At 40.7% G+C, this 22,235-nt stretch overlaps 3 protein-coding genes across 3 annotated transcripts; all 3 read left to right on the top strand.

Moving 5' to 3' along the window:
• Positions 1–5,009: 5,009 nt before the first annotated feature.
• LOC121639327 lies at positions 5,010–10,763 on the top strand. Its single transcript, XM_041984489.1, has 4 exons — positions 5,010–5,062; positions 5,222–5,914; positions 6,024–6,146; positions 10,423–10,763. The coding sequence occupies exons 1-4, from the start codon at positions 5,059–5,061 to the stop codon at positions 10,761–10,763; spliced, it is 1,161 nt and encodes a 386-aa protein (XP_041840423.1). The 5' UTR covers positions 5,010–5,058.
• Positions 10,764–12,869: 2,106 nt separating this feature from the next.
• On the top strand, positions 12,870–14,328 carry LOC121639894. The gene is made up of 5 exons (XM_041985489.1): positions 12,870–12,922; positions 13,082–13,774; positions 13,884–14,006; positions 14,084–14,121; positions 14,209–14,328. The coding sequence occupies exons 1-5, from the start codon at positions 12,919–12,921 to the stop codon at positions 14,326–14,328; spliced, it is 978 nt and encodes a 325-aa protein (XP_041841423.1). The 5' UTR covers positions 12,870–12,918.
• Positions 14,329–20,759: 6,431 nt separating this feature from the next.
• LOC121639326 lies at positions 20,760–22,235 on the top strand. Its single transcript, XM_041984487.1, has 5 exons — positions 20,760–20,823; positions 20,982–21,680; positions 21,791–21,913; positions 21,991–22,028; positions 22,116–22,235. The coding sequence occupies exons 1-5, from the start codon at positions 20,769–20,771 to the stop codon at positions 22,233–22,235; spliced, it is 1,035 nt and encodes a 344-aa protein (XP_041840421.1). The 5' UTR covers positions 20,760–20,768.

The raw sequence follows: 22,235 nt of genomic DNA, 5'->3' as shown, positions 1-22,235 counted from the left end.
TTTTGGAGTCTAATGTGTGGGTCATGGACATCATTTAAAGTTTGAAAGGGGTACATTTATTACACCAGCATCACAGTTGTACTAATCAAATAGGAAAAAAAGATTGAAGTGGCTATTTAAAGAAACAAATCATCTATCAACATCAAAAAAAGATGTTTTGAGGGATTTATTTTTTCACATTTTCTTGATATAGTTTCTGTTTTTTTTTTTTGTAAGATTGGACATGTTAGAACATTCTTCAGATTTAACAAAAAGGAGGTCAAATGTTTATGTCAGGCAAAATCTTGTTTTTGCAGTAAAACTGTTAACCAGGAAGAACTGATAGCAAATCTTGGTAACCACAGTTACCAATGAATGCCCACTTCCAACAATGTAAATGAAATCCAGGACATGTTGTTTTGTTTAAGGATAGGTTATCAAAAGTCAGCAAGGCTTCTAAACATTATTCTTCTCAAACAAAATATAAATGATTCATGATCTGTAGAATCTTATTCGGGTTATTTGAGCTTGTCCACATATTCACAAAGAAAAAAGTATATCATTTGGTTGTGCAAAAATGTATTTTATTGTCGTAAAATAAGCACATCTAATGTTGTGTAATTATTGTTGCCAAAGAAACATCTTATCTTTAAAGAGTGTGGATATTCTACTACAAATGACCAAGTTCTTTTTATTCAGACCTGTTAACCTGTTAACTAAAGGGAAGAACATGTACTGCAAAAACTTCTGTCATTGAAAAGCCATGAAGCCAGATATAAAAATGTTGAGTTTTGTTCTTTCTCTGTTAAATGTTAGCTGGCACATTAAAAGATGCAGTAATAGGTGAAAATCACTGTAGGAAATGTTTAAAAGTTCACAGCCACAGCAAACAACAATGGGAACAGTTTTTTTCTTCTTTAAATCTTATTCTGATGCACAACTGTTAATAAATGTACTTGTTACACTGCATTAATATTCATAAAATAACCATTTTCCAAACTACTTTCTTTTTTGCTAAAGGGTATACATGTGGTTCTATTTTGTTTTGTTGTACTGGGCCCAACTTGTTGTTTTCTACTATGTTGATCTGATATGTGCACACCAAAACAAGCATTTTTAAGCACTTGATATGGATTGTTCTTTGTCAGCACATTGCTAATAAATTTATTATGAATTCAATATAGAATGTGTTTTTGATTTGCTGTTGCACTGGAAATCAATTAAGAATCACAAAAACACTGAAATATAAATTTGAAGAGTAATACATGACTACATTTATGCCTAATTACCAAATACAGTAAACAGAGCTGAAACAAAATGACAAACCACCACATGTAGATAGACAACACTGCTGTCCTTAAATTCAGTATATGTCCCCAACAGGTAAGGATAAGAAAAGAGATAACCTGAACATTTTAAATATATTGAGTGTTGTATTGAACAAGAGGCCATACTATTGTGCAATCACAGATTAGTTTAAATACAGAGGAGTTAAAATAGGTAGATCTTAACCTCTACTTCGAAAAAAAAAACGTATAGAAACATCTCACTCATGAAGTTTAGTTTTTTCCATAATCCTATAGCGTATCCTAAACCGTGAGACCATATCGATACACTGGCCTTGATGTATTTGTAGAGCTGCGTGATTTAGATGATCTATTCCCCCAGCTCATCACTAATCATTTGACGGAGTCTTATATAAAGATTAGTAATTTCATACACATCATCTGACATTACCAGTCTGTGCTCCGCCATGAATTCTGTGCATAAGTGAAATACGTCTATATCACACGGAAAGTCCTTGAAATGACATTCCTCTACACATATTTCCAGCTTTGTTAGACTGGCAGGCTGTAAAAAATTTGGGACTCCATACAGGTTGGGGACAGCATGCATTAATGTGGGACGTCCATTGGGAGCCCTAGGATTATTTGAAGATCGTACACGATGGTCATTCCATGCACGGACAACTTCATCCAGCTCAGCCTGTATGATTAAATTAAGAAAAGAGAAAGAAAATGTTTATTAGAAAACAATTTTGTATTTTACTTATAACCAATTTTAAACTGATGCGCAAAATGTGGGAAATACATCTGAATTACCTGTATGGTTTGTAGGAAGCAAAACTGGATCAGTGATTTGTCCAGAAAGCTGTCAACAAAATAGCCATCAGCTTTCAGCTGGTCAAAATGGTCCATCCAAAACTGGGCACATTCACTTCTCAAGGTGCACCACCACCGTTCTATTCTTTGGTTTCCAGTACTTGGACCGAGGATAACAGAGTCAAAACCATTTTGCTCCTCGGTGTGCAAAAAACTTTGCATCGCTGCAACATGAGTGTTCTCTGTGCCATGATCTGTTCTGATCTTTTGTGGAAATCCATTGCACTCCATCACAGCATCAATAAAATAGCCAGCAATAATGCGAGGGTCACTGTTGGTTTTATATGCTTCTAACCAGATCATTTTCCTGGAGAAGCCATCTATGCATCCGTTAATACATATCCCATAAGGCTTTAGTTTGTCATACCCATCAATGTGCCAAACATAGTTTGGTCCTCGACTGACATATGAGCGTCTTCTCAAGCGATTTCGAGCACGCAGGTCAACCCCATTTGGATCCAATAGCCGCATCAAAAGACGTACTGTTTCTCGGTCCGTGATGATTCCAGCCATCCAGCATTTCTGGTGCATCCACCTGTAGCCGTGCTGTCTACCAGATCCTTGAAGTTGTCGCTCAATAAAAGAGGCCACTTCTGCATCGTCGGTCTTGTTTTTTCTCCGCCAAAGGCTCTTTTTTTGTAGTCTTCTCTCCAATGTCCGGCGGCTTATTTTGATGTTGTAAGATTCTTCCAACACTTGCAAGATTTCAACATTTGTAAAACCCCTCCTGAAGTATTGCTCAATGATTTTGTCAACATCCATTTTTGTTTATCAAGCCAAATGTCCCTCAACCGTCTCCTTAGAACATGAGGGAGCTTATTCAAGTTATCCCATAATAATGAGATACTATCTCATAATTATGACTTAACTATCTCATTATTATGAGATAGTATCTCATAATAATGAGATACTATCTCATAATTATGACTTAACTATCTCATTATTATGAGATAGTATCTCATAATAATGAGATACTATCTCATAATTATGACTTAAGTATCTCATTATTATGAGATAGTATCTCATAATAATGAGATACTATCTCATTATTATGACTTAACTATCTCATTATTATGAGATAGTATCTCATAATAATGAGATACTATCTCATAATTATGACTTAAGTATCTCATTATTATGAGATAGTATCTCATAATTATGAGATACTAAGTCATAATTATGAGATAGTATCTCATTATTATGAGATACTATCTCATAATAATGAGATAGGATCTCATAATAATGAGATACTTAAGTCATAATTATGAGATACTATGTTTTTTTTTTTTCATCAGAGTGACGGAAATGGGCTTCCATAGCTCGGAAACGGGTCGTAGCTGACAATCAGAAATATTGAACATGTTCAATATTTCAGAGCCGATTTCTGAGGAACACAGATGACTTGTGAATTGTGACTGTGTGGATGGTGACGTGGTACAGAATGTAGCCAATCAGAGAGCGAGCTGGCTGGGGAACAAGGAAGTAAATAAAAGTCTGTGTTCACGCCATCTCCAGTCTGTTATTTTTTTCAGCTCTGGCTTTTTCTGTTAACAATAGTCCCAAGACCACCATCGTTCGCTCGTCCTGTATATCCCCTTCCATGCTGTGTGTTGTGTTTTTCGGTTGTTATTATGTTTCGTCTTAGGTTTTGTTCCGGTTGTTGCTACAGTTCTTCTACGTTTTTGTTAAATGATGTTTGGTCACCTGAGATGTCAAGCTCAAAGGAATAGATTGTAGATCAGCATCGTTATGTGTATGTTGTTCTATGATTATCAGAGCATACCACACACATTAAGATCAAAACTGTTAAATGCCTGGTTTCTTATCTTCACGTGTGAGATCTTGACTAGAAAAAAAATCTCATAAGATTAAAAAAATCATTATGTGTGTACCAGGCCTTAGTTACAACAGCTGATCACTAGGGGCAATATTCCCCGGCCTGATTACCCATCAAGAAGAAAGAAAAAAAATCCAGTTCATTCATTGGCCAGGACCAAAAACCCTAAGTGATTTTTACCTGTCCAGTATGAGCAGCAGCAGAGGCAGCGAGCCATTCAGGATACTGTGCCACAACATGTCCTACCTCACTTCCTGTCTGTGGTTCCCTGAAAAGTCTGGCTGCTTTCACACTGTAAGCAAACCACACAAGGGTCCACTTGTAAGTGAACAAGAACCCCTGGGTTTCAAGTAGACCATGGTTCACTTTTTTGGTCCACATGTGCACCATGTGCAAATACCATGTTGACACTAGTCCAAATGAACCATTCTATCAGTGGAAGTGGACCAAACAGCACCAGTGTGAATACGTTCTTGCCGTCCTAGCTGAAGTTCATTGGTGTTTCCATTTACAGATGCTTCACTGAAACCCCGGTAAGAGTATTTCATGAAATGTTTACCCTTCACCGAACATTTTCACAGAGGATTTTCCAGATGAATCCTTGAAATGTGAATAAGGTTACTAACATTAACAAGTACCACTCAAGCATGTAGTTGCAGTATTTCCTGCACCGGTGTCTCTTCATAACAGCAAATGATTATAAATGCTAAACTTTGGATAAACTGTTAAAAATCTGAGTAGAAGGGAATATTTATTTTGCTATATTTTGCTATGTTAGTGAATTCTGTTGAATTTTTCTGACTGGTATTTATTAAAAACGAGGACATTTCCATTGATTTTAGCTGTGAGGAGTCTGTTAGAGCTTAAGACAGCTCTCCCCATGTCAGTCTACTTTAGGAACAAACTGCTACAGTAGGAAGCTGTGATCATGTGATCACATTCTCTCTGTAGCCAATCAGCACAGTCCTGTCTCTGAGGAGTGGAGAATCTATTGAAGTGCTTTTCATTCAACACGGCAATTTCAATAAGATGACACCTTCAAAATTTCTCCTCTACCTGACATGTCTGCTCTTAGTGAACATGGGTGAGTTCAGTTTTTATAGAACATTTATGTTATACAAGTAATTTATGTTTTAAAAGCTGCTTATACAGCTATTCAGACTTATTCTGAATATTCTCTATATTTTTTCAGAATGAACTAACTAAATTAACTAATTTTGATTTGTTTTCTGTTTTGCTCCAGTTAGGATGAATGTTGTGAAAAAAGCACCGATTGTGCATCAAAAGAGGAGCTTTGTATCAGCCGATGTTGGTGAAAACTTGGTTTTACAATGTCTTTATGGAGATGATGCTGCAAGATATTACTGGTATATTCAAAGAATGGGAAAGAACCTGGAGCTTATCTGTGTTAGCTATAAAAAAGAGACAAATGCAACATTTTTTGGTGACTTCAAGGACAACCCACGCTTCAGACTGGAAACTGAAGCTGGTCAGAGCCAGTTCAAAATTTCAAATGTACAGCTTTCAGACACAGCAACCTACTTCTGTTCCACTAGTCTTTCGTTTGTGTTTGAGTTTGGAGAGGGGACGACAGTGTGGGTGAAGGATTCTGGATTCACCATCCAAGCGTCGGTCCATCAATCAGAATCCGGAAGCATCCAACCTGCAGGTTCTGCAACTCTGAGCTGCACAGTTTACAATGGGACCTGTGATGGAGAACACAGTGTTTACTGGTTCAAAGATTCTAAGAAAAGTCATCCAGAGTTAATCTACACCCATGGAGATGGGAATGGTCAGTGTGAGAGAAAAACACACACCTGTGTATACAACTTGCTGATGGAGAACCTGAACATGTCAGACGCTGGAACCTACTACTGTGCTGTCGCCTCATGTGGACACATTCTGTTTGGAAAAGGGACCAAACTGGATGTTAAAAGTAAGTTTTTTTTTGTTAAAAGGTCAAGTTATTGATGATTACTCGGTAATGAATCTTTAAGGACTAAGATTGAAGTTGAAAGTTTTGTTTCTGGCGTCTGGTTTTGCAGGTGAGCTGAACTCGCTGCACTTAGTTTATATTCTAAGTGTTGCTTTGACTTTTACCACCATCCTGAATGCTGTACTGGTTTTCTTACTGCGTAAGCTGTACAAGAGAGGCAACAGCCAAACAGGTAACTACTTTATCGTATAAACAGAAGCTAAACTCTGTACATATTTTCACTCAGGAAGCTTTTTTTCTTTTTTACAGAGTCTCAAGTCTATGCTCATTCAGCAGCAAATGCAGAGGTGATTATTTCCTACTGTAGTTACATTTGTACCTACAAATAACTATCTTGTGAGATCATTTATCTTTTATTTATATTGTATTTCCAGGGTTACCAAGATGCAGGTGACCTAGATTATGCTGCTGTAAATGTTCACCTGCCCAACAGACCAAGAAGACAGAGTACAAAAACTCGGACTGAATGCATTTACTCTGTGATGAAGCAGTAGATTGGATGGAGCTGTTTGAAGAGAATGGAAATGATAGGAGAAGAACTCAGGAGAAGCACATCTGAAAAATGTGGTTACTTCTTTCTAATTTTCTCAGTTTGTGCCAGGATTTATTTGCTTTTGATGTCTGTTTGTTTGCTTGAATTTGTGTGAATTGTAGCCTCAGGAGGCGCCCGGTGTTGTCTTCTGCTGCTGCAGCCCATCTCCTTCAATGTTGGCTGTGTTGTGTGTTTAGAGATGCTATTCAGTAGACATTCTCTGGAAACCCTGGAGATGGTTGTGTGTGAAATTCCAAGTAAATACTCAGACCAACAACCATGCCACATTCTAAGTTACTTAAATCCCCGTTTTTCCTCATTCTGATGCTCAGTTTGAACTACAGCAAGTCGTCTTCATCATGTCGACTTTTGCTGATTTGCTGTTTATGTGAAGCAATTAAATAAGTGGAGCTACTAACTTGGGCAGTTAGTGTAATATAATACTTAAAAAAGAAATGACGGATTGGGAAACCCTCATCCTGTTGAACACTTTTAATTTTGTTGTGGTTATTTAATATTTTCTACACATATTTTAAAACAGTATTGATTTTACCCTGTATTATTGCTACTTCCAGGGTTTGATGTTGAACTGTCTATACTCTGTAAGGCCTTTGCATGTTTTTATTTCTCTCGCTTCCTCTTTTGTAACTGTAACATTCAGTTTATGCTGGTTTTTATTTGACCTATATTTTCATTTGATCTCTATGTATATATTCCTTTTAAATGTGTGACTGTTTATTTCAACAGTTTGATTACTATCTTAGAGATTTCCAGAATTTTGCTGCTCTTTGGTAAACTGAGTTTGTCTTTAAAATGTGCTAAAATAAAGAAACTTTGACTTCTAGTGACATTTATACTGCAGATGTTTTAGACATATACAGGATTCATGATGATTTCCAAACCTTAAAAGAATTACAACCATGACAGCAAATGATGGCTAATCTCACAGAAAATGACACTTTGAATTGGAGACAATTATATAAATCGGAAGAGGACTAATACACCGAAAGCTTTCAGAGAATACTCTTATGTGCCATTCTAAAGGGCATGGACACAAAATGTTGACTTGCTTACAAAACAATAACCCAAATGGCTCCGGTCTACCTCCACTCCTTAATCCAGAGCTACACTCCCTCTCGACAGTTATACTCTGCCAGCTGAAAACGCCTAGTGCTCCCACCACAACATGGCTAGACTCTTCTCCTCTGTTGTCCCCCAGTGGTGGAACGATCTACCAAACTCCATCCGATCCGCGGAGTCCTTATCCACTTTTAAGAGCAAGCTAAAGACTCAGTTGTTTAAGGAGCATTTCCGCACTTAGCTTAACTCTTCTACTCAGAATGAGTTAGAAAGATTTGTCCAGCTCTTTGGCTCAACCAAGTACTGAAAAAGCTGTGTGCACTTACGCCCAAGATGATATTGTGTGATGAAATCGTGATCTTGTATTTAAATAAAATGACTTAACTAAATTTGTGTTTGGTGGATTATTTCTTTGTTATAACAATAATCTTTGGCAATAAACCTGATACTGTTGGAGAGTCTGTTTGTTGTGTAGAATTAACTAAGTGGGTTGTGCCCATGAAAAACTTCAGCCCTCAGCAAGATGTATCTAGTCAGCTCATGCAGAGAGCTAAACAGATATGGCTCCAGTAAGTACTCGGTAAAGCACACAAAAGCACCCCCACCTTCCTACTTAATAAACTAATCCCATACCCCACAGATACACCCCAGCACCCAATATATTGCTTAATGCTGCTATGAGGAAGCGATATCCTGGGGATTCGTCCACAAAACACTAAGAAGTTAACTTTAAAAGGGCTCAAATAAACTTAACATAATAATATTATATAAATAGGAGCAGCTTGTATAAAAGCATATGTCATGATTATGGGATATGTGTGGGTCCTGACATGATCATGGGTGTTATGTTTAAATGAGTTAAAACCTTGTTTTGGGATCATGAGGCGTAGGCTTTTGTTTATATCATGGCTTTAGGGTTCTTGGTTGATAATGTCATGTTAAGGTTCAAGTCTTATAGTCAGGTTTTGTTATGTTATTGTTAGGATCAGGTTTTAGGTTTTAGGTTCTTGTTCTAGGTTAAAGTAAAATGAAGAATTTGTGTTACTCAGGTTACTATGTTTTCATTTAGTATGTGACCGTGCGCTAAGGTCCAGCAAACCAGAAAAGACAAGGGTTCTTTCCTAGACGATTACCTTAATTAAGCGCCCAGATCCTACCAATACGGAATCCTGTTTAGTAAAGGACGGGCGGAGGCAACTTATCCCCTCAAGATCACAATGTTTATTACAAAAAAATACAAAACAATATACAACCCTATTGTGGCGTCCTAGCTGTCTTTTATAACAGCCATCAATCACGAAGCCGGTGTGCACGCAGTTCGCCAACCCGGAAGTGTGTCGCCCGCTCCTTCTGGTTCCTTCCGTTTACATTCGTTCCGTCCGGTTACATTCTACCCCCCAGCTGTTGAATTGGCGGCCCGACAATGCTCTACATCCAAGGCCTGAACCATGCTATTGCGGAACTAGTCGTACCGGTAACTGAAAGGGCTGCAGCCCCCGTCCCGCCCCCACTTGCCGAAATCGGCAAACGATGAGGGTTACAATGTCTCCCAGCGGTCGATCTGGCAGATCTCCTCAGGGTGGCCTGGGGTCGGAAACCTTCTGCCGACTCCTCTATCTGCGGTTCAGTAGCCGTGGCCTCCCCAGCGGCCACGCCACCCTGAGCCGGCACCAGTCCCCTGTCAGGGAGCGGCGTCTGCTCCATGGCTACCCATACCCCATCTTCTGTGTCAGATTCAACCAGTGGATTCTCCACCTCCCTTAAGGAAACGGGGTGGGTTATGGCCGGTACGGGTTTTACCATGGTGCGGTGTACATGTCGTACTTCTGTCAGCCGATGTACTGGTGCCACCCCATAAACCTGACCCCCTTGATCAGGCGAGGTGACCACTTCCCAACTGTCTGGGGCCCATACATCCTGTATCTTGTTCCACCCACGGTGTGACTTATCCCGGAGATAGACCTTCGTCCCCACCGGTAGAATCCCATCATCACTTCGCCTGTCAGCTCTCTCCTTACGCAGCATAGCCACTCATTTCATTCTGTCCCTAGCATTCTCTATCGCCGCCTGCGGTCTCCTCTGATGATCATATACCCACGTACACACCTCCCCTCTGATGGGCTCCTCAACCCGTCCTAATTAAAAATCGACCGGCAACTGAGGCTCACGGCCAAACATCAATGAGTAAGGGGAGTGTCCCGTGGTCTGGTGAGGTGTTGTATTATAACTAAAGAGTAGCTGTGGAAGATGTTCAGGCCAAGAGAGTTTTTGTTCTGGGGACAGGGTGCGAAGGAGGCCGTGCATCGTCCGGTTGTACCGTTCACACTGGCCATGGCCCTGGGGGTGGTACGGGGTAGTCCTAGACTTCTGCACACCGTACATGGCGCACAACTGGAGGATTATCTCCCCGTCAAAGTTCCGGCCCTGATCAGAGTGCAGTCTAGCTGGTATTCCATATTTATAGAACCATTCCTTGATGAGGATGTTGGCCACTATGGGTGCCCATTGGTCCCTAGTAGGAAAGGCCAAGGTGAACTTTGAGAACACATCGGTCAATACCAACACATTTTCCCTACCATCCCTGGCTGGTTCCATTAACGTAAAATCTACAGCAAAAGTGTCATTCCGTCTGGCTGCCAGTAAGTGCCCCATAGGGGCCCTCAACTGTGTCCCTGTGTCCCTTGCCAATACACACCGCTCACACAGCTGACACCAGTCCTTAATTTGTTGCCCCATACCAGGCCAATAGCACCTCTGGCGGTTTAGTTCCGTAGTGTGCTCAATGCCCTGGTGTCCGTGGTAAGTGTGAAGCTGTTTAAAATACCTCTTCTCTCAGGCTTTCCGGGAGCACCAACTGATAAACACAATCGCCGCCATTGGGTCAACTGTAATTTCGGTGCAGCAACCCATTCCTCACACTCAGTCAGTCCCACTGTCGCAACAGCCCCAGCACCTCAGGCTCGAGCTCCTGTCTCTCCAACGGGCCTGGAGCTCGTTTCTGCTGCATCTGTAGCTAAGTTAGATGTGGGGAGGGGAAACCGAATCCGTCTGGCACTACATGGAGCAGTTGGTGAAGAACGTACGTCTGTTTCAATCAGTTACCCAGCGCTGCATGGCTACCTCAGTATCTGTAGTCCAGCCGGCAAACCAGACCCTCACGATGTGAGTGTTCAGTGACAAACGGTAACAACCCGCTGCAGCCACCAATGGATTGCAAGCGATTGATGAGCTGGTAATTTAATAAATCTAATAAGATGCATCTGTATCCTGCTACACAACTTTGCCATCCTTAAAAAAATGTCAGTATTACAGTAACTATATGAAGAACATATTTGGGTTCAATATGGAGCAAAGAACTGCTGTTATACAATATTTTTTCCCACCACAAGTTACACAAACTGTAAATAGGAAATACTTAATAGCTTATCTATCTTTGTCAAAATGTTATATAGTAATGACTTTTTTTTTCAAATCTAACACATAGAACTCAGAAAATCAAAGTTTGAGTGAACTGCAGCAATCCAGCTGTTTTAGGCTGCATTCACGCCTGCTGTCTGCTAGACATATGGGTTCAATTGGGGGTTGCAACCTTCTTACAGTCCAGGTTTGCCTTCACTGCACCTAGTAAAATGCATTGAACCTGTTGAATAACATATTTCCCTCCTTGCCAGAGGTGGCGCTGCATCAAGAATTACTGAAGGAGACAACCAACAAACAAGAAAAGTAGTTTATCTGTTGGTTAATGCTGGACAATTTCTGTTTACACATGTTGTGGTCCACGTCCTGCAGTTGGTTCTCTTAAAGCGAAGTGAGAGCTACAAGTTTGCATCATTGATCCCCATCAGAGTTTGGTTGTGCATTCACACCTACTATCAAGCAAACTTTCAGAAAGACTGGTGTGAATGCACCCTGAGAGTTTGAAGGTATGTTAAATGAAAACACAGACTTTTGCTAATGGTGTACTACCGCCAGGATGGTCCACAGATCTGTTTGATCGGGAGGGAAATTGCTAAAATTGTCACTAAAGCCTGGTACACACATAAAGATTTTCAGGCTGTTTTTGTCTCGATTTTGCCTCCACCCAACCAAGGATGGCAACCGCCCAATTATCCTGACTAATATAATTTTTTTCTGTACAATCATCATTTGGTCTGTGGTGTGTTACGAGCAGATTTGTCCCGATAATCCAAAACAGCCGGCCTGATTACAGATCAAGAAGAAAGAAAAAAATCCAGCTCATTCATTGGCCAGGACCAAAAACCTTAAGTGATTTTTACCTGTCCAGTATGAGCAGCAGCAGAGGCAGCAAGCTATTCAGGATGCTGCGCCACAACATGTCCTACATCACTTCCTGTCTGTGGTTCCCTGAAAGGTCTGGCTGCTTTCACACTGTAAGCAAACCACACCAGGGTCCACTTGTAAGTGAACAAGAACCCCTGGGTTTCAAGTAGACCATGGTTCACTTTTTTGGTCCACATGTGCACCATGTGCAAATACCATGTTGACACTAGCCCAAATGAACCATGCTATCAGTGGAAGTGGACCAAAAAACACCAGTGTGAATACGTCCTTCATCTCAGGACAGCTGATTGATCAACAGTTCTTTTAGACATGTTTTTAGATTATCTGTGCTGAAATATTCCACCATTAGTGTCTTTTTGCCACTTAACGGACAACACCAGAACATGTCTAATGACATCACAAGCATCCCCTCTGATCACTTCCTGGTCTGACTAGCTGAAGTTTATTAGTGTTTCCATTTACAGATGCTTCACTGAAACCCCGGTAAGAGTATTTCATGAAATGTTTACCCTTCACTGAACATTTTCACAGAGGATTTTCCAGATGAATCCTTGAAACGTGAATAAGGTTACTAACATTAACAAGTACCACTCAAGCATGTAGTTGCAGTGTTTCCTGCACCGTTGTCTCTTCATAACAGCAAATGATTATAAATGCTAAACTATGGATAAACTGTTAAAAATCTGAGTAGAAGGGAATATTTATTTTGCTATATTTTGCTATGTTAGTGAATTCTGTTGAATTTTTCTGACTGGTATTTATTAAAAACGAGGACATTTCCATTGATTTTAGCTGTGAGGAGTCTGTTAGAGCTTAAGACAGCTCTCCCCATGTCAGTCTACTTTAGGAACAAACTGCTACAGTAGGAAGCTGTGATCATGTGATCACATTCACTCTTTAGCCAATCAGCACAGTCCTGTCTCTGAGGAGTGGAGAATCTGTTGAAGTGCTTTTCATTCAACACGGCAATTTCAATAAGATGACACCTTCAAAATTTCTCCTCTACCTGACATGTCTGCTCTTAGTGAACATGGGTGAGTTCAGTTTTTATAAAACATTTATGTTATACAAGTAATTTATGTTTTAAAAGCTGCTTATACAGCTATTCAGACTTATTCTGAATATTCTCTATATTTTTTCAGAATGAACTAACTAAATTAACTAATTTTGATTTGTTTTCTGTTTTGCTCCAGTTAGGATGAATGTTGTGAAAAAAGCACCGATTGTGCATCAAAAGAGGAGCTTTGTATCAGCAGATGTTGGTGAAAACTTGGTTTTACAATGTCTTTATGGAGATGATGCTGCAAGATATTACTGGTATATTCAAAGAATGGGAAAGAACCTGGAGCTTATCTGTGGTAGCTATAAAAAAGAGACAAATGCAACATTTTTTGGTGACTTCAAGGACAACCCACGCTTCAGACTGGAAACTGAAGCTGGTCAGAGCCAGTTCAAAATTTCAAATGTACAGCTTTCAGACACAGCAACCTACTTCTGTTCCACTAGTCTTTCGTTTGTGTTTGAGTTTGGAGAGGGGACGACAGTGTGGGTGAAGGATTCTGGATTCACCATCCAAGCTTCGGTCCATCAGTCAGAATCCGGAAGCATCCAACCAGCAGGTTCTGCAACTCTGAGCTGTACAGTTTACAATGGGACCTGTGATGGAGAACACAGTGTTTACTGGTTCAAAGATTCTAATAAACATCATTCAGAGTTAATCTACACCCATGGAGACGGGAATGGTCAGTGTGAGAGAAAAACACACACCTGTGTATACAACTTGCTGATGGAGAACCTGAACATGTCCGACGCTGGAACCTACTACTGTGCTGTCGCCTCATGTGGACACATTCTGTTTGGAAAAGGGACCAAACTGGATGTTAAAAGTAAGTTTTTTTTTGTTACAAGGTCAAGTTATTGATGATTACTCGGTAATGAATCTTTAAGGACTAAGATTGAAGTTGAAAGTTCTGTTTCTGGCGTCTGGTTTTGCAGGTGAGCTGAACTCTCTGCACTTAGTTTATATTCTAAGCGTTGCTTTGACTTTTACCACCATCCTGAATGCTGTACTGGTTTTCTTACTGCGTAAGCTGTACAAGAGAGGCAACAGCCAAACAGGTAACTACTTTATCATATAAACAGAAGCTAAACTCTGTACCTATTTTCACTCAGGAAGCTTTTTTTCTTTTTTACAGAGTCTCAAGTCTATGCTCATTCAGCAGCAAATGCAGAGGTGATTATTTCCTACTGTAGTTAAGTTTGCACCTACAAATAACTATCTTGTAAGATCATTTATCTTTTATTGATATTGTATTTCCAGGGTTACCAAGATGCAGGTGACCTAGATTATGCTGCTGTAAATGTTCACCTGCCCAACAGACCAAGAAGACAGAGTACAAAAACTCGGACTGAATGCATTTACTCTGTGATGAAGCAGTAGATTGGATGGAGCTGTTTGAAGAGAATGGAAATGATAGGAGAAGAACTCAGAAGAAACACATCTGAAATATGTGGTTACTTCTTTCTAATTTTCTCAGTTTGTCCCAGGATTTATTTGCTTTTGATGTCCGTTTGTTTGCTTGAAAGCATTTTATAGAAGATCTAGATATTTGGTGGCACCATATTCAGGGCACAAAGAATAAGATGCTAACCACCGACCCAGAAACACTCACAACCACTTATTTAGGGTCAACTTGATAGTGCCAGATTGGACCCTTTTTTGCTTTAGAATTACATTTAATCTTCATGGAAATATTCATCGGAGACTTGGATCAATTTTGACCTAATATCACACAGTTTCTGCAGCTTGAAATGATCTGAGCTTTGTGACATGGTGCATTATCCTGCTGGAAGTAGCATCAGAAGATGCTACACTGTGGTCATAAAGGGATGGACATGGTCAGCAACAATATTCGGGTAGGCTGTGGTGGTTAAACCATGCCACATTAGTACTAAAGAAACTAAGAAAATATCACACATCATTACACCAGCAGCAGCCTGAAGCATTGATCCAAGGCAGGATGAATCCATGATTTATAGAATAGAATAGAAATACTTTATTAATCCCTTCAGAGAGCCCTCATGGAAATTTGGGTAAATGATGTTTCCAGCAGATTCTGAGCTTAGCATCTGAAAGTGGAGCTGAAATGGAGCCTCATCAGACCAGCAGCGCTTCTCTATGGTCTATGGTCCAGTGTTGGTGAGTCTGTGTGAATTGTAGCCTCAGGAGGCGCCCGGTTTGGTCTTCTGCTGCTGCAGCCCATCTCCTTCAATGTTGGCTGTGTTGTGTGTTTAGAGATGCTATTCAGTAGACCTTCTCTGGAAACCCTGGAGATGGTTGTGTGTGAAAATCCAAGTAAATACTCAGACCAACAACCATGCCACAATCTAAGTTACTTAAATCCCTGTTTTTCCTCATTCTGATGCTCAGTTTGAACTTCAGCAAGTCGTCTTCATCATTTCGACTTTTCCTGATTTGCTGTTTATGTGCAGCAATTAAATAAGTGGAGCTACTAACTTGGGTAGTTAGTGTAATATAATACTTAAAAAAGAAATGACGGATTGGGAAACCCTCATCCTGTTGAACACTTTTAATTTTGTTGTGGTTATTTAATATTTTCTACACATATTTTAAAACAGTATTGATTTTACCCTGTATTATTGCTACTTCCAGGGTTTGATGTTGAACTGTCTATACTCTGTAAGGCCTTCGCATGTTTTTATTTCTCTCTCTTCCTCTTTTGTAACTGTAACATTCAGTTTATTCTGGTTTTTATTTGATCTATATTTTCATTTGATCTCTATGTATATATTCCTTTTAAATGTTTTACTGTTTATTTCAACAGTTTGATTACTATCTTAGAGATTTCCAGAATTTTGCTACTCTTTAGCAAACTGAGTTTGTCTTTAAAATGTGCTAAAATAAAGAAACTTTGACTTCTAGTGACATTTATACTGCATTTGTTTTGGATAGATACAGGATTCGTGATGATTTCCAAACCTTAAAAGAATTACAGAGCCTACCATGACAGCAAATGATGTCTAATCTCACAGAAAATGACACTTAAAATTGGAGACATTTATATAAATCGGAAGAAAACTAATAAACCGACAGCTTTCAGAGAATACTCTTATGTGCCATTCTAAAGGGCATGGACACACAATGTTGACTTGCTTACAAAACAATAACCCAAATGGCTCCGGTCTACCTCCACTCCTTAATCCAGAGCTACACTCCCTCTCGACAGTTATACTCTGCCAGCTGAAAACGCGTAGTGCTCCCACCACAACATGGCTAGACTCTTCTCCTCTGTTGTCCCCCAGTGGTGGAACGATCTACCAAACTCCATCCGATCCGCGGAGTCCTTATCCACTTTTAAGAGCAAGCTAAAGACTCAGTTGTTTAAGGAGCATTTCCGCACTTAGCTTAACTCTTCTACTCAGAATGAGTTAGAAAGATTTGTCCAGCTCTTTGGCTCAACCAAGTACTGAAAAAGCTGTGTGCACTTACGCCCAAGATGATATTGTGTGATGAAATCGTGATCTTGTATTTAAATAAAATGACTTAACTAACTCTGTGTTTTGTGGATTATTTCTTTGTTATAACAATAATTTTTGGCAATAAACCTGATACTGTTGGAGAGTCTGTTTGTTGTGTAGAATTAACTATGTGGGTTGTGCCCATGAAAAACTTTAGCCCTCAGCAAGATGTATCTAGTCAGCTCATGCAGAGAGCTAAACAGATATGGCTCCAGTAAGTACTCGGTAAAGCACACAAAAACACCCCCACCTTCCTACTTAATAAACTAATCCCATGCCCCACAGATACACCCCAGTCCCTAATATCAGGCTTAATGCTGCTATAAGGAAGCGATATTTTGGGGATCCGTCCACAAAACACTAGGAAGTTAACTTTAAAAGGGCTCAAATAAACTTAACATAATAATATTATATAAATAGGAGCAGCTTGTATAAAAGCATATGTCATGATTATGGGATATGTGTGGGCCCTGACATGATCATGGGTGTTATGTTTAAATGAGTTAAAACCTTTTTTTGGGATCATGAGGCGTAGGCTTTTGTTTATATCATGGCTTTAGGGTTCTTGGTTGATAATGTCATGTTAAGGTTCAGGTCTTTTAGTCAGGTTTTGTTATGTTATTGTTAGGATCAGGTTTTAGGTTTTAGGTTCTTGTTCTAGGTTAAAGTAAAATGAAGAATTTGTGTTAGTCAGGTTACTATGTTTTCAATTAGTATGTGACCGTGCGCTGAGGTCCAGCAAACCAGAAAAAACAAGGGTTCTTTCCTGGACAATTACCTTAATTAAGCGCCCAGATCCTACCAATACAGAATCCTGTTTAGTAAAGGACGGGCTGAGGCAACTTATCCCCTCAAGATCACAATGTTTATTACAAAAAAATACAAAACAAAATACAACCCTAATCCACAGCAGGAGGGAGGGTCCACCCAACTGGCGACAGCTATAACCAGAAAGAAAAGGTCAACGTGGAGTGTGAATACCGAGCGGGCCCAATCCGCTTCGTTAAAAACAATATGCAATAAAACCAATTAATTAGATTTAAGAAAACCACAGCAACCTATATTCCACTATACATAAATAATAAAAGCAAAACCATCACAGACGACTCGGTGATGGGCCACCCTACTCCACACCCAGTCCTGTCTGCTGTCGCCACTGTGAGGCCTCCACACCAACCACTGGTAACAGCTTAAAATCAGTATCCTGAGGGGAACACAACAATGGACAAGTATTAGTAAAAAAGAAACAAAAGAAGAAATAAATAATCAATAAAAGTAGTTCTAGAAAAATAATAAAAATACACGGAACAAAACGGCAGTGGCAAGGAGGTTGGCCCCTATAAACAAACAAAATGAAATGATTAATAAAAACTCTAGGTGCCACGCAAAGCTTGCCACACACACGGCTACCTTTTCATCAAAAGACAGGAGGCAGAGAACGACCCCAAACCCTCCTGGTACACCCGTCTTTATAAAACACAAGAAAAGGAACCATTATTCCCAATAATAAAACATAATAAAACACACGCCCTAGACGCCGTACCTTCTATCCTTGTAAGGTGTTCCGCTCGTGTGGCGATGAATCACCTGGACCTTAAAATGGTACCTACACCGGCAGGGGAGAAGGCAATTCAGCATGCTGTTCTGTACACAGACTACAACAACCTTAAATCGTTTACCTACCGAGCCAGGGGTGCACGATGCAAATGGATGCAGATGACTACGCACACGAACCTACTATTGTGGCGTCCTAGCTGTCTTTTATAACAGCCATCAATCACGAAGCCGGTGTGCGCGCAGTTCGCCAACCCGGAAGTGTGTCGCCAGCTCCTTCTGGTTCCTTCCGGTTACATTCGTTCCGTCCGGTTACATTCTACCCCCCAGCTGTTGAATTTGCGGCCCGACAATGCTCTACATCCAAGGCCTGAACCATGCTATTGCGGAACTAGTCGTACTGGTAACTGAAAGGGCTGCAGCCCCCATCCCGCCCCCACTTGCCGAAATCGGCAAACGATGAGGGTCACAATGTCTCCCAGCGGTCGATCTGGCAAATCTCCTCAGGGTGGCCTGGGGTCAGAAACCTTCTGCCGACTCCTCTAGCGGCGGTGCCGTAGCCGTGGCCTCCCCAGCGGCCACGCCACCCTGAGCGGGCACCAGTCCCCTGTCATGGAGCGGCGTCTGCTCCATGGCTACCCATACCCCATCTTCTGTGTCAGATTCAACAGGTGGATTCTCCACCTCCCTTAAGGAAACGGGGTGGGTTATGACTGGTACGGGTTTTACCATGGTGCGGTGTACATGTCGTACTTCTGTCAGCCGATGTACTGGTGCCACCCCATAAACCTGACCCCCTTGATCAGGCGAGGTGACCACTTCCCAAACGTCTGGGGCCCATACATCCTGTATCTTGTTCCGCCCACGGTGTGACTTATCCCGGAGAGAGACCTTCGTCTCCACCGGTAGAAGCCAAGAGAGTTTTTGTTCTGGGGACAGGGTGCGAAGGAGGCCGTGCATCGTCCAGTTGTACCGTTCACACTGGCCATTGCCCTCGGGGTGGTACGGGGTAGTCCTAGACTTCTGCACACTGTACATGGCGCACAACTGGTGGATTATCTCCCCCTCAAAGTTCCGGCCCTGATCAGAGTGCAGTCTAGCTGGTATTCCATATTTATAGAACCACTCCTTGATGAGGATGTTGGCCACTATGGGCGCCAGTTGGTCCCTAGTAGGAAAGGCCAAGGTGAACTTTGAGAACACATCGGTCAATACCAACACATTTTCCCTACCATCCCTGGCCGGTTCCATTAACGTAAAATCTACAGCAAAAATGTCATTTGGTCTGGCTGCCAGTAAGTGCCCCATAGGGGCCCTCAACTGTGTCCCTGTGTCCCGGCCTGATTACAGATCAAGAAGAAAGAAAAAAAATCCAGCTCATTCATTGGCCAGGACCAAAAACCTTAAGTGATTTTTACCTGTCCAGTATGAGCAGCAGCAGAGGCAGCGAGCTATTCAGGATGCTGTGCCACAACATGTCCTACCTCACTTCCTGTCTGTGGTTCCCTGAAAGGTCTGGCTGCTTTCACACTGTAAGCAAACCACACAAGGGTCCACTTGTAAGTGAACAAGAACCCCTGGGTTTCAAGTAGACCATGGTTCACTTTTTTGGTCCACATGTGCACCATGTGCAAATACCATGTTGACACTAGTCCAAATGAACCATGCTATCAGTGTAAGTGGACCAAACAGCACCAGGATGTGGTGGTCACAGCTCTGTGTGATAAGGGTCATAAAGTGTTGTATGCTGATGTGTTTCCCTGTTTGAACTTTGCTTGAACTTTGTTTGCTCTACTGAAGTGTGATAGCTGCTCAATAAAGAGGCTGCGCTGGGGTTGAGACTTCAGAGTTGACACCAGACACTCTCTGAGTGCTGAACCACCGTCTCTCCCCATCGCGATGAAGCTGACTTCACTCTGAGTTCTTTGTGTCTTATTTTATGATAGAAAAATACCCATCAGTTCACTTTTTTGGTTCACATGTGCACCATGTGCAAATACCATGTTGACACTAGCCCAAATGAACCATTCTATCAGTGGAAGTGGACCAAACAGCACCAGTGTGAATACGTCCTTCATCTCAGGACAGCTGATTGATCAACAGTTCTTTTAGACATGTTTTCAGAGTATCTGAGCTGCTGAAATATTCCACCATTAGTGTCTTTTCGCCACTTAACGGACAACACCAGAACATGTCTAATGACATCACAAGCATCCCCTCTGATCACTTCCTGGTCTGACTAGCTGAAGTTCATTGGTGTTTCCATTTACAGATGCTTCACTGAAATCCCGGTAAGAGTATTTCATGAAATGTTTACCCTTCACCGAACATTTTCACAGAGGATTTTCCAGATGAATCCTTGAAACGTGAATAAGGTTACTAACATTAACAAGTACCACTCAAGCAGGGAGTTGCAGTGTTTCCTGCGCAGATGTCTCTTCATAACAGCAAATGATTATAAATGCTAAACTATGGATAAACTGTTAAAAATCTGAGTAGAAGGGAATATTTATTTTGCTATATTTTGCTATGTTAGTGAATTCTGTTGAATTTTTCTGACTGGTATTTATTAAAAATGAGGACATTTCCATTGATTTTAGCTGTGAGGAGTCTGTTAGAGCTTAAGACAGCTCTCCCCATGTCAGTCTACTTTAGGAACAAACTACTACAGTAGGAAGCTGTGATCATGTGATCACATTCTCTCTGTAGCCAATCAGCACAGTCCTGTCTCTGAGGAGTGGAGAATCTGTTGAAGTGCTTTTCATTCAACACAGCAATTTCAATAAGATGACACCTTCAAAATTTCTCCTCTACCTGACATGTCTGCTCTTAGTGAACATGGGTGAGTTCAGTTTTTATAGAACATTTATGTTATACAAGTAATTTATGTTTTAAAAGCTGCTTATACAGCTATTCAGACTTATTTAGAATATTGTCTATCTTTTTCAGGATAAACTAACTAAATTAACTAATTTTGATTTGTTTTCTGCTTTGCTCCAGTTAGGATGAATGTTGTGAAAAAAGCACCGATTGTGCATCAAAAGAGGAGCTATGTATCAGCCGATGTTGGTGAAAACTTGGTTTTACAATGTCTTTATGGAGATGATGCTGCAAGATATTACTGGTATATTCAAAGAATGGGAAAGAAGCTGGAGGTTATCTGTGTTAGCTATAAAAAAGAGACAAATGGCACATTTTATGGTGACTTCAAGGACAACCCACGCTTCAGACTGGAAACTGAAGCTGGTCAGAGCCAGTTCAAAATTTCAAATGTACAGCTTTCAGACACAGCAACCTACTTCTGTTCCACTAGTCTTTCGTTTGTGTTTGTGTTTGAGTTTGGAGAGGGGACGACAGTGTGGGTGAAGGATTCTGGATTCCACATCCAAGCTTTGGTCCATCAGTCAGAATCCGGAAGCATCCAACCAGCAGGTTCTGCAACTCTGAGCTGCACAGTTTACAATGGGACCTGTGATGGAGAACACAGTGTTTACTGGTTCAAAGATTCTAAGAAAAATCATCCAGAGTTAATCTACACCCATGGAGACGGGAATGGTCAGTGTGAGAGAAAAACACACACCTGTGTATACAACTTGCTGATGGAGAACCTGAACATGTCCAACGCTGAAACCTACTACTGTGCTGTCGCCTCATGTGGACACATTCTGTTTGGAAAAGGGACCAAACTGGATGTTAAAAGTAAGTTTTTTTTTTGTCAAAAGGTCAAGTTATTGATGATTACTTGGTAATGAATCTTTAAGGACTAAGACTGAAGTTGAAAGTTCTGTTTCTGGCGTCTGGTTTTGCAGGTGAGCTGAACTCTCTGCACTTAGTTTATATTCTAAGCTTTGCTTTGACCTTTACCACCATCCTGAATGCTGTACTGGTTTTCTTACTGCGTAAGCTGTACAAGAGAGGCAACAGCCAAACAGGTAACTACTTTATCATATAAACAGAAGCTAAACTCTGTACCTATTTTCACTCAGGAAGCTTTTTTTCTTTTTTACAGAGTCTCAAGTCTATGCTCATTCAGCAGCAAATGCAGAGGTGATTATTTCCTACTGTAGTTACATTTGTATCTACAAATAATTATCTTGTGAGATCATTTATCTTTTATTGATATTGTATTTCCAGGGTTACCAAGATGCAGCTGACCTACATTATGCTGCTGTAAATGTTCACCTGCCCAACAGACCAAGAAGACAGAGTACAAAAACTCGGACTGAATGCATTTACTCTGTGATGAAGCAGTAG

This window comes from Melanotaenia boesemani, chromosome 5 (assembly GCF_017639745.1).
Source record: "Melanotaenia boesemani isolate fMelBoe1 chromosome 5, fMelBoe1.pri, whole genome shotgun sequence".
Lineage (NCBI taxonomy): Eukaryota > Metazoa > Chordata > Actinopteri > Atheriniformes > Melanotaeniidae > Melanotaenia > Melanotaenia boesemani.
This window is presented reverse-complemented; position numbering and strand designations above follow the sequence as displayed.

Bases quoted from the DNA above. Each gene is read 5' to 3' on its own strand.
- LOC121639894 (XM_041985489.1), top strand. The intron at 14,007-14,083 runs GTAACTACTTTA...TCTTTTTTACAG, and splicing joins GAGAGGCAACAGCCAAACAG to AGTCTCAAGTCTATGCTCAT. The intron at 14,122-14,208 runs GTGATTATTTCC...TTGTATTTCCAG, and splicing joins ATTCAGCAGCAAATGCAGAG to GGTTACCAAGATGCAGGTGA.
- LOC121639326 (XM_041984487.1), top strand. From the start codon at position 20,769: ATGACACCTTCAAAATTTCTCCTCTACCTGACATGTCTGCTCTTAGTG. The intron at 21,681-21,790 runs GTAAGTTTTTTT...CTGGTTTTGCAG, and splicing joins GACCAAACTGGATGTTAAAA to GTGAGCTGAACTCTCTGCAC. The intron at 22,029-22,115 runs GTGATTATTTCC...TTGTATTTCCAG, and splicing joins ATTCAGCAGCAAATGCAGAG to GGTTACCAAGATGCAGCTGA.
- LOC121639327 (XM_041984489.1), top strand. The intron at 5,915-6,023 runs GTAAGTTTTTTT...CTGGTTTTGCAG, and splicing joins GACCAAACTGGATGTTAAAA to GTGAGCTGAACTCGCTGCAC. The intron at 6,147-10,422 runs GTAACTACTTTA...CTCTTCTCTCAG, and splicing joins GAGAGGCAACAGCCAAACAG to GCTTTCCGGGAGCACCAACT.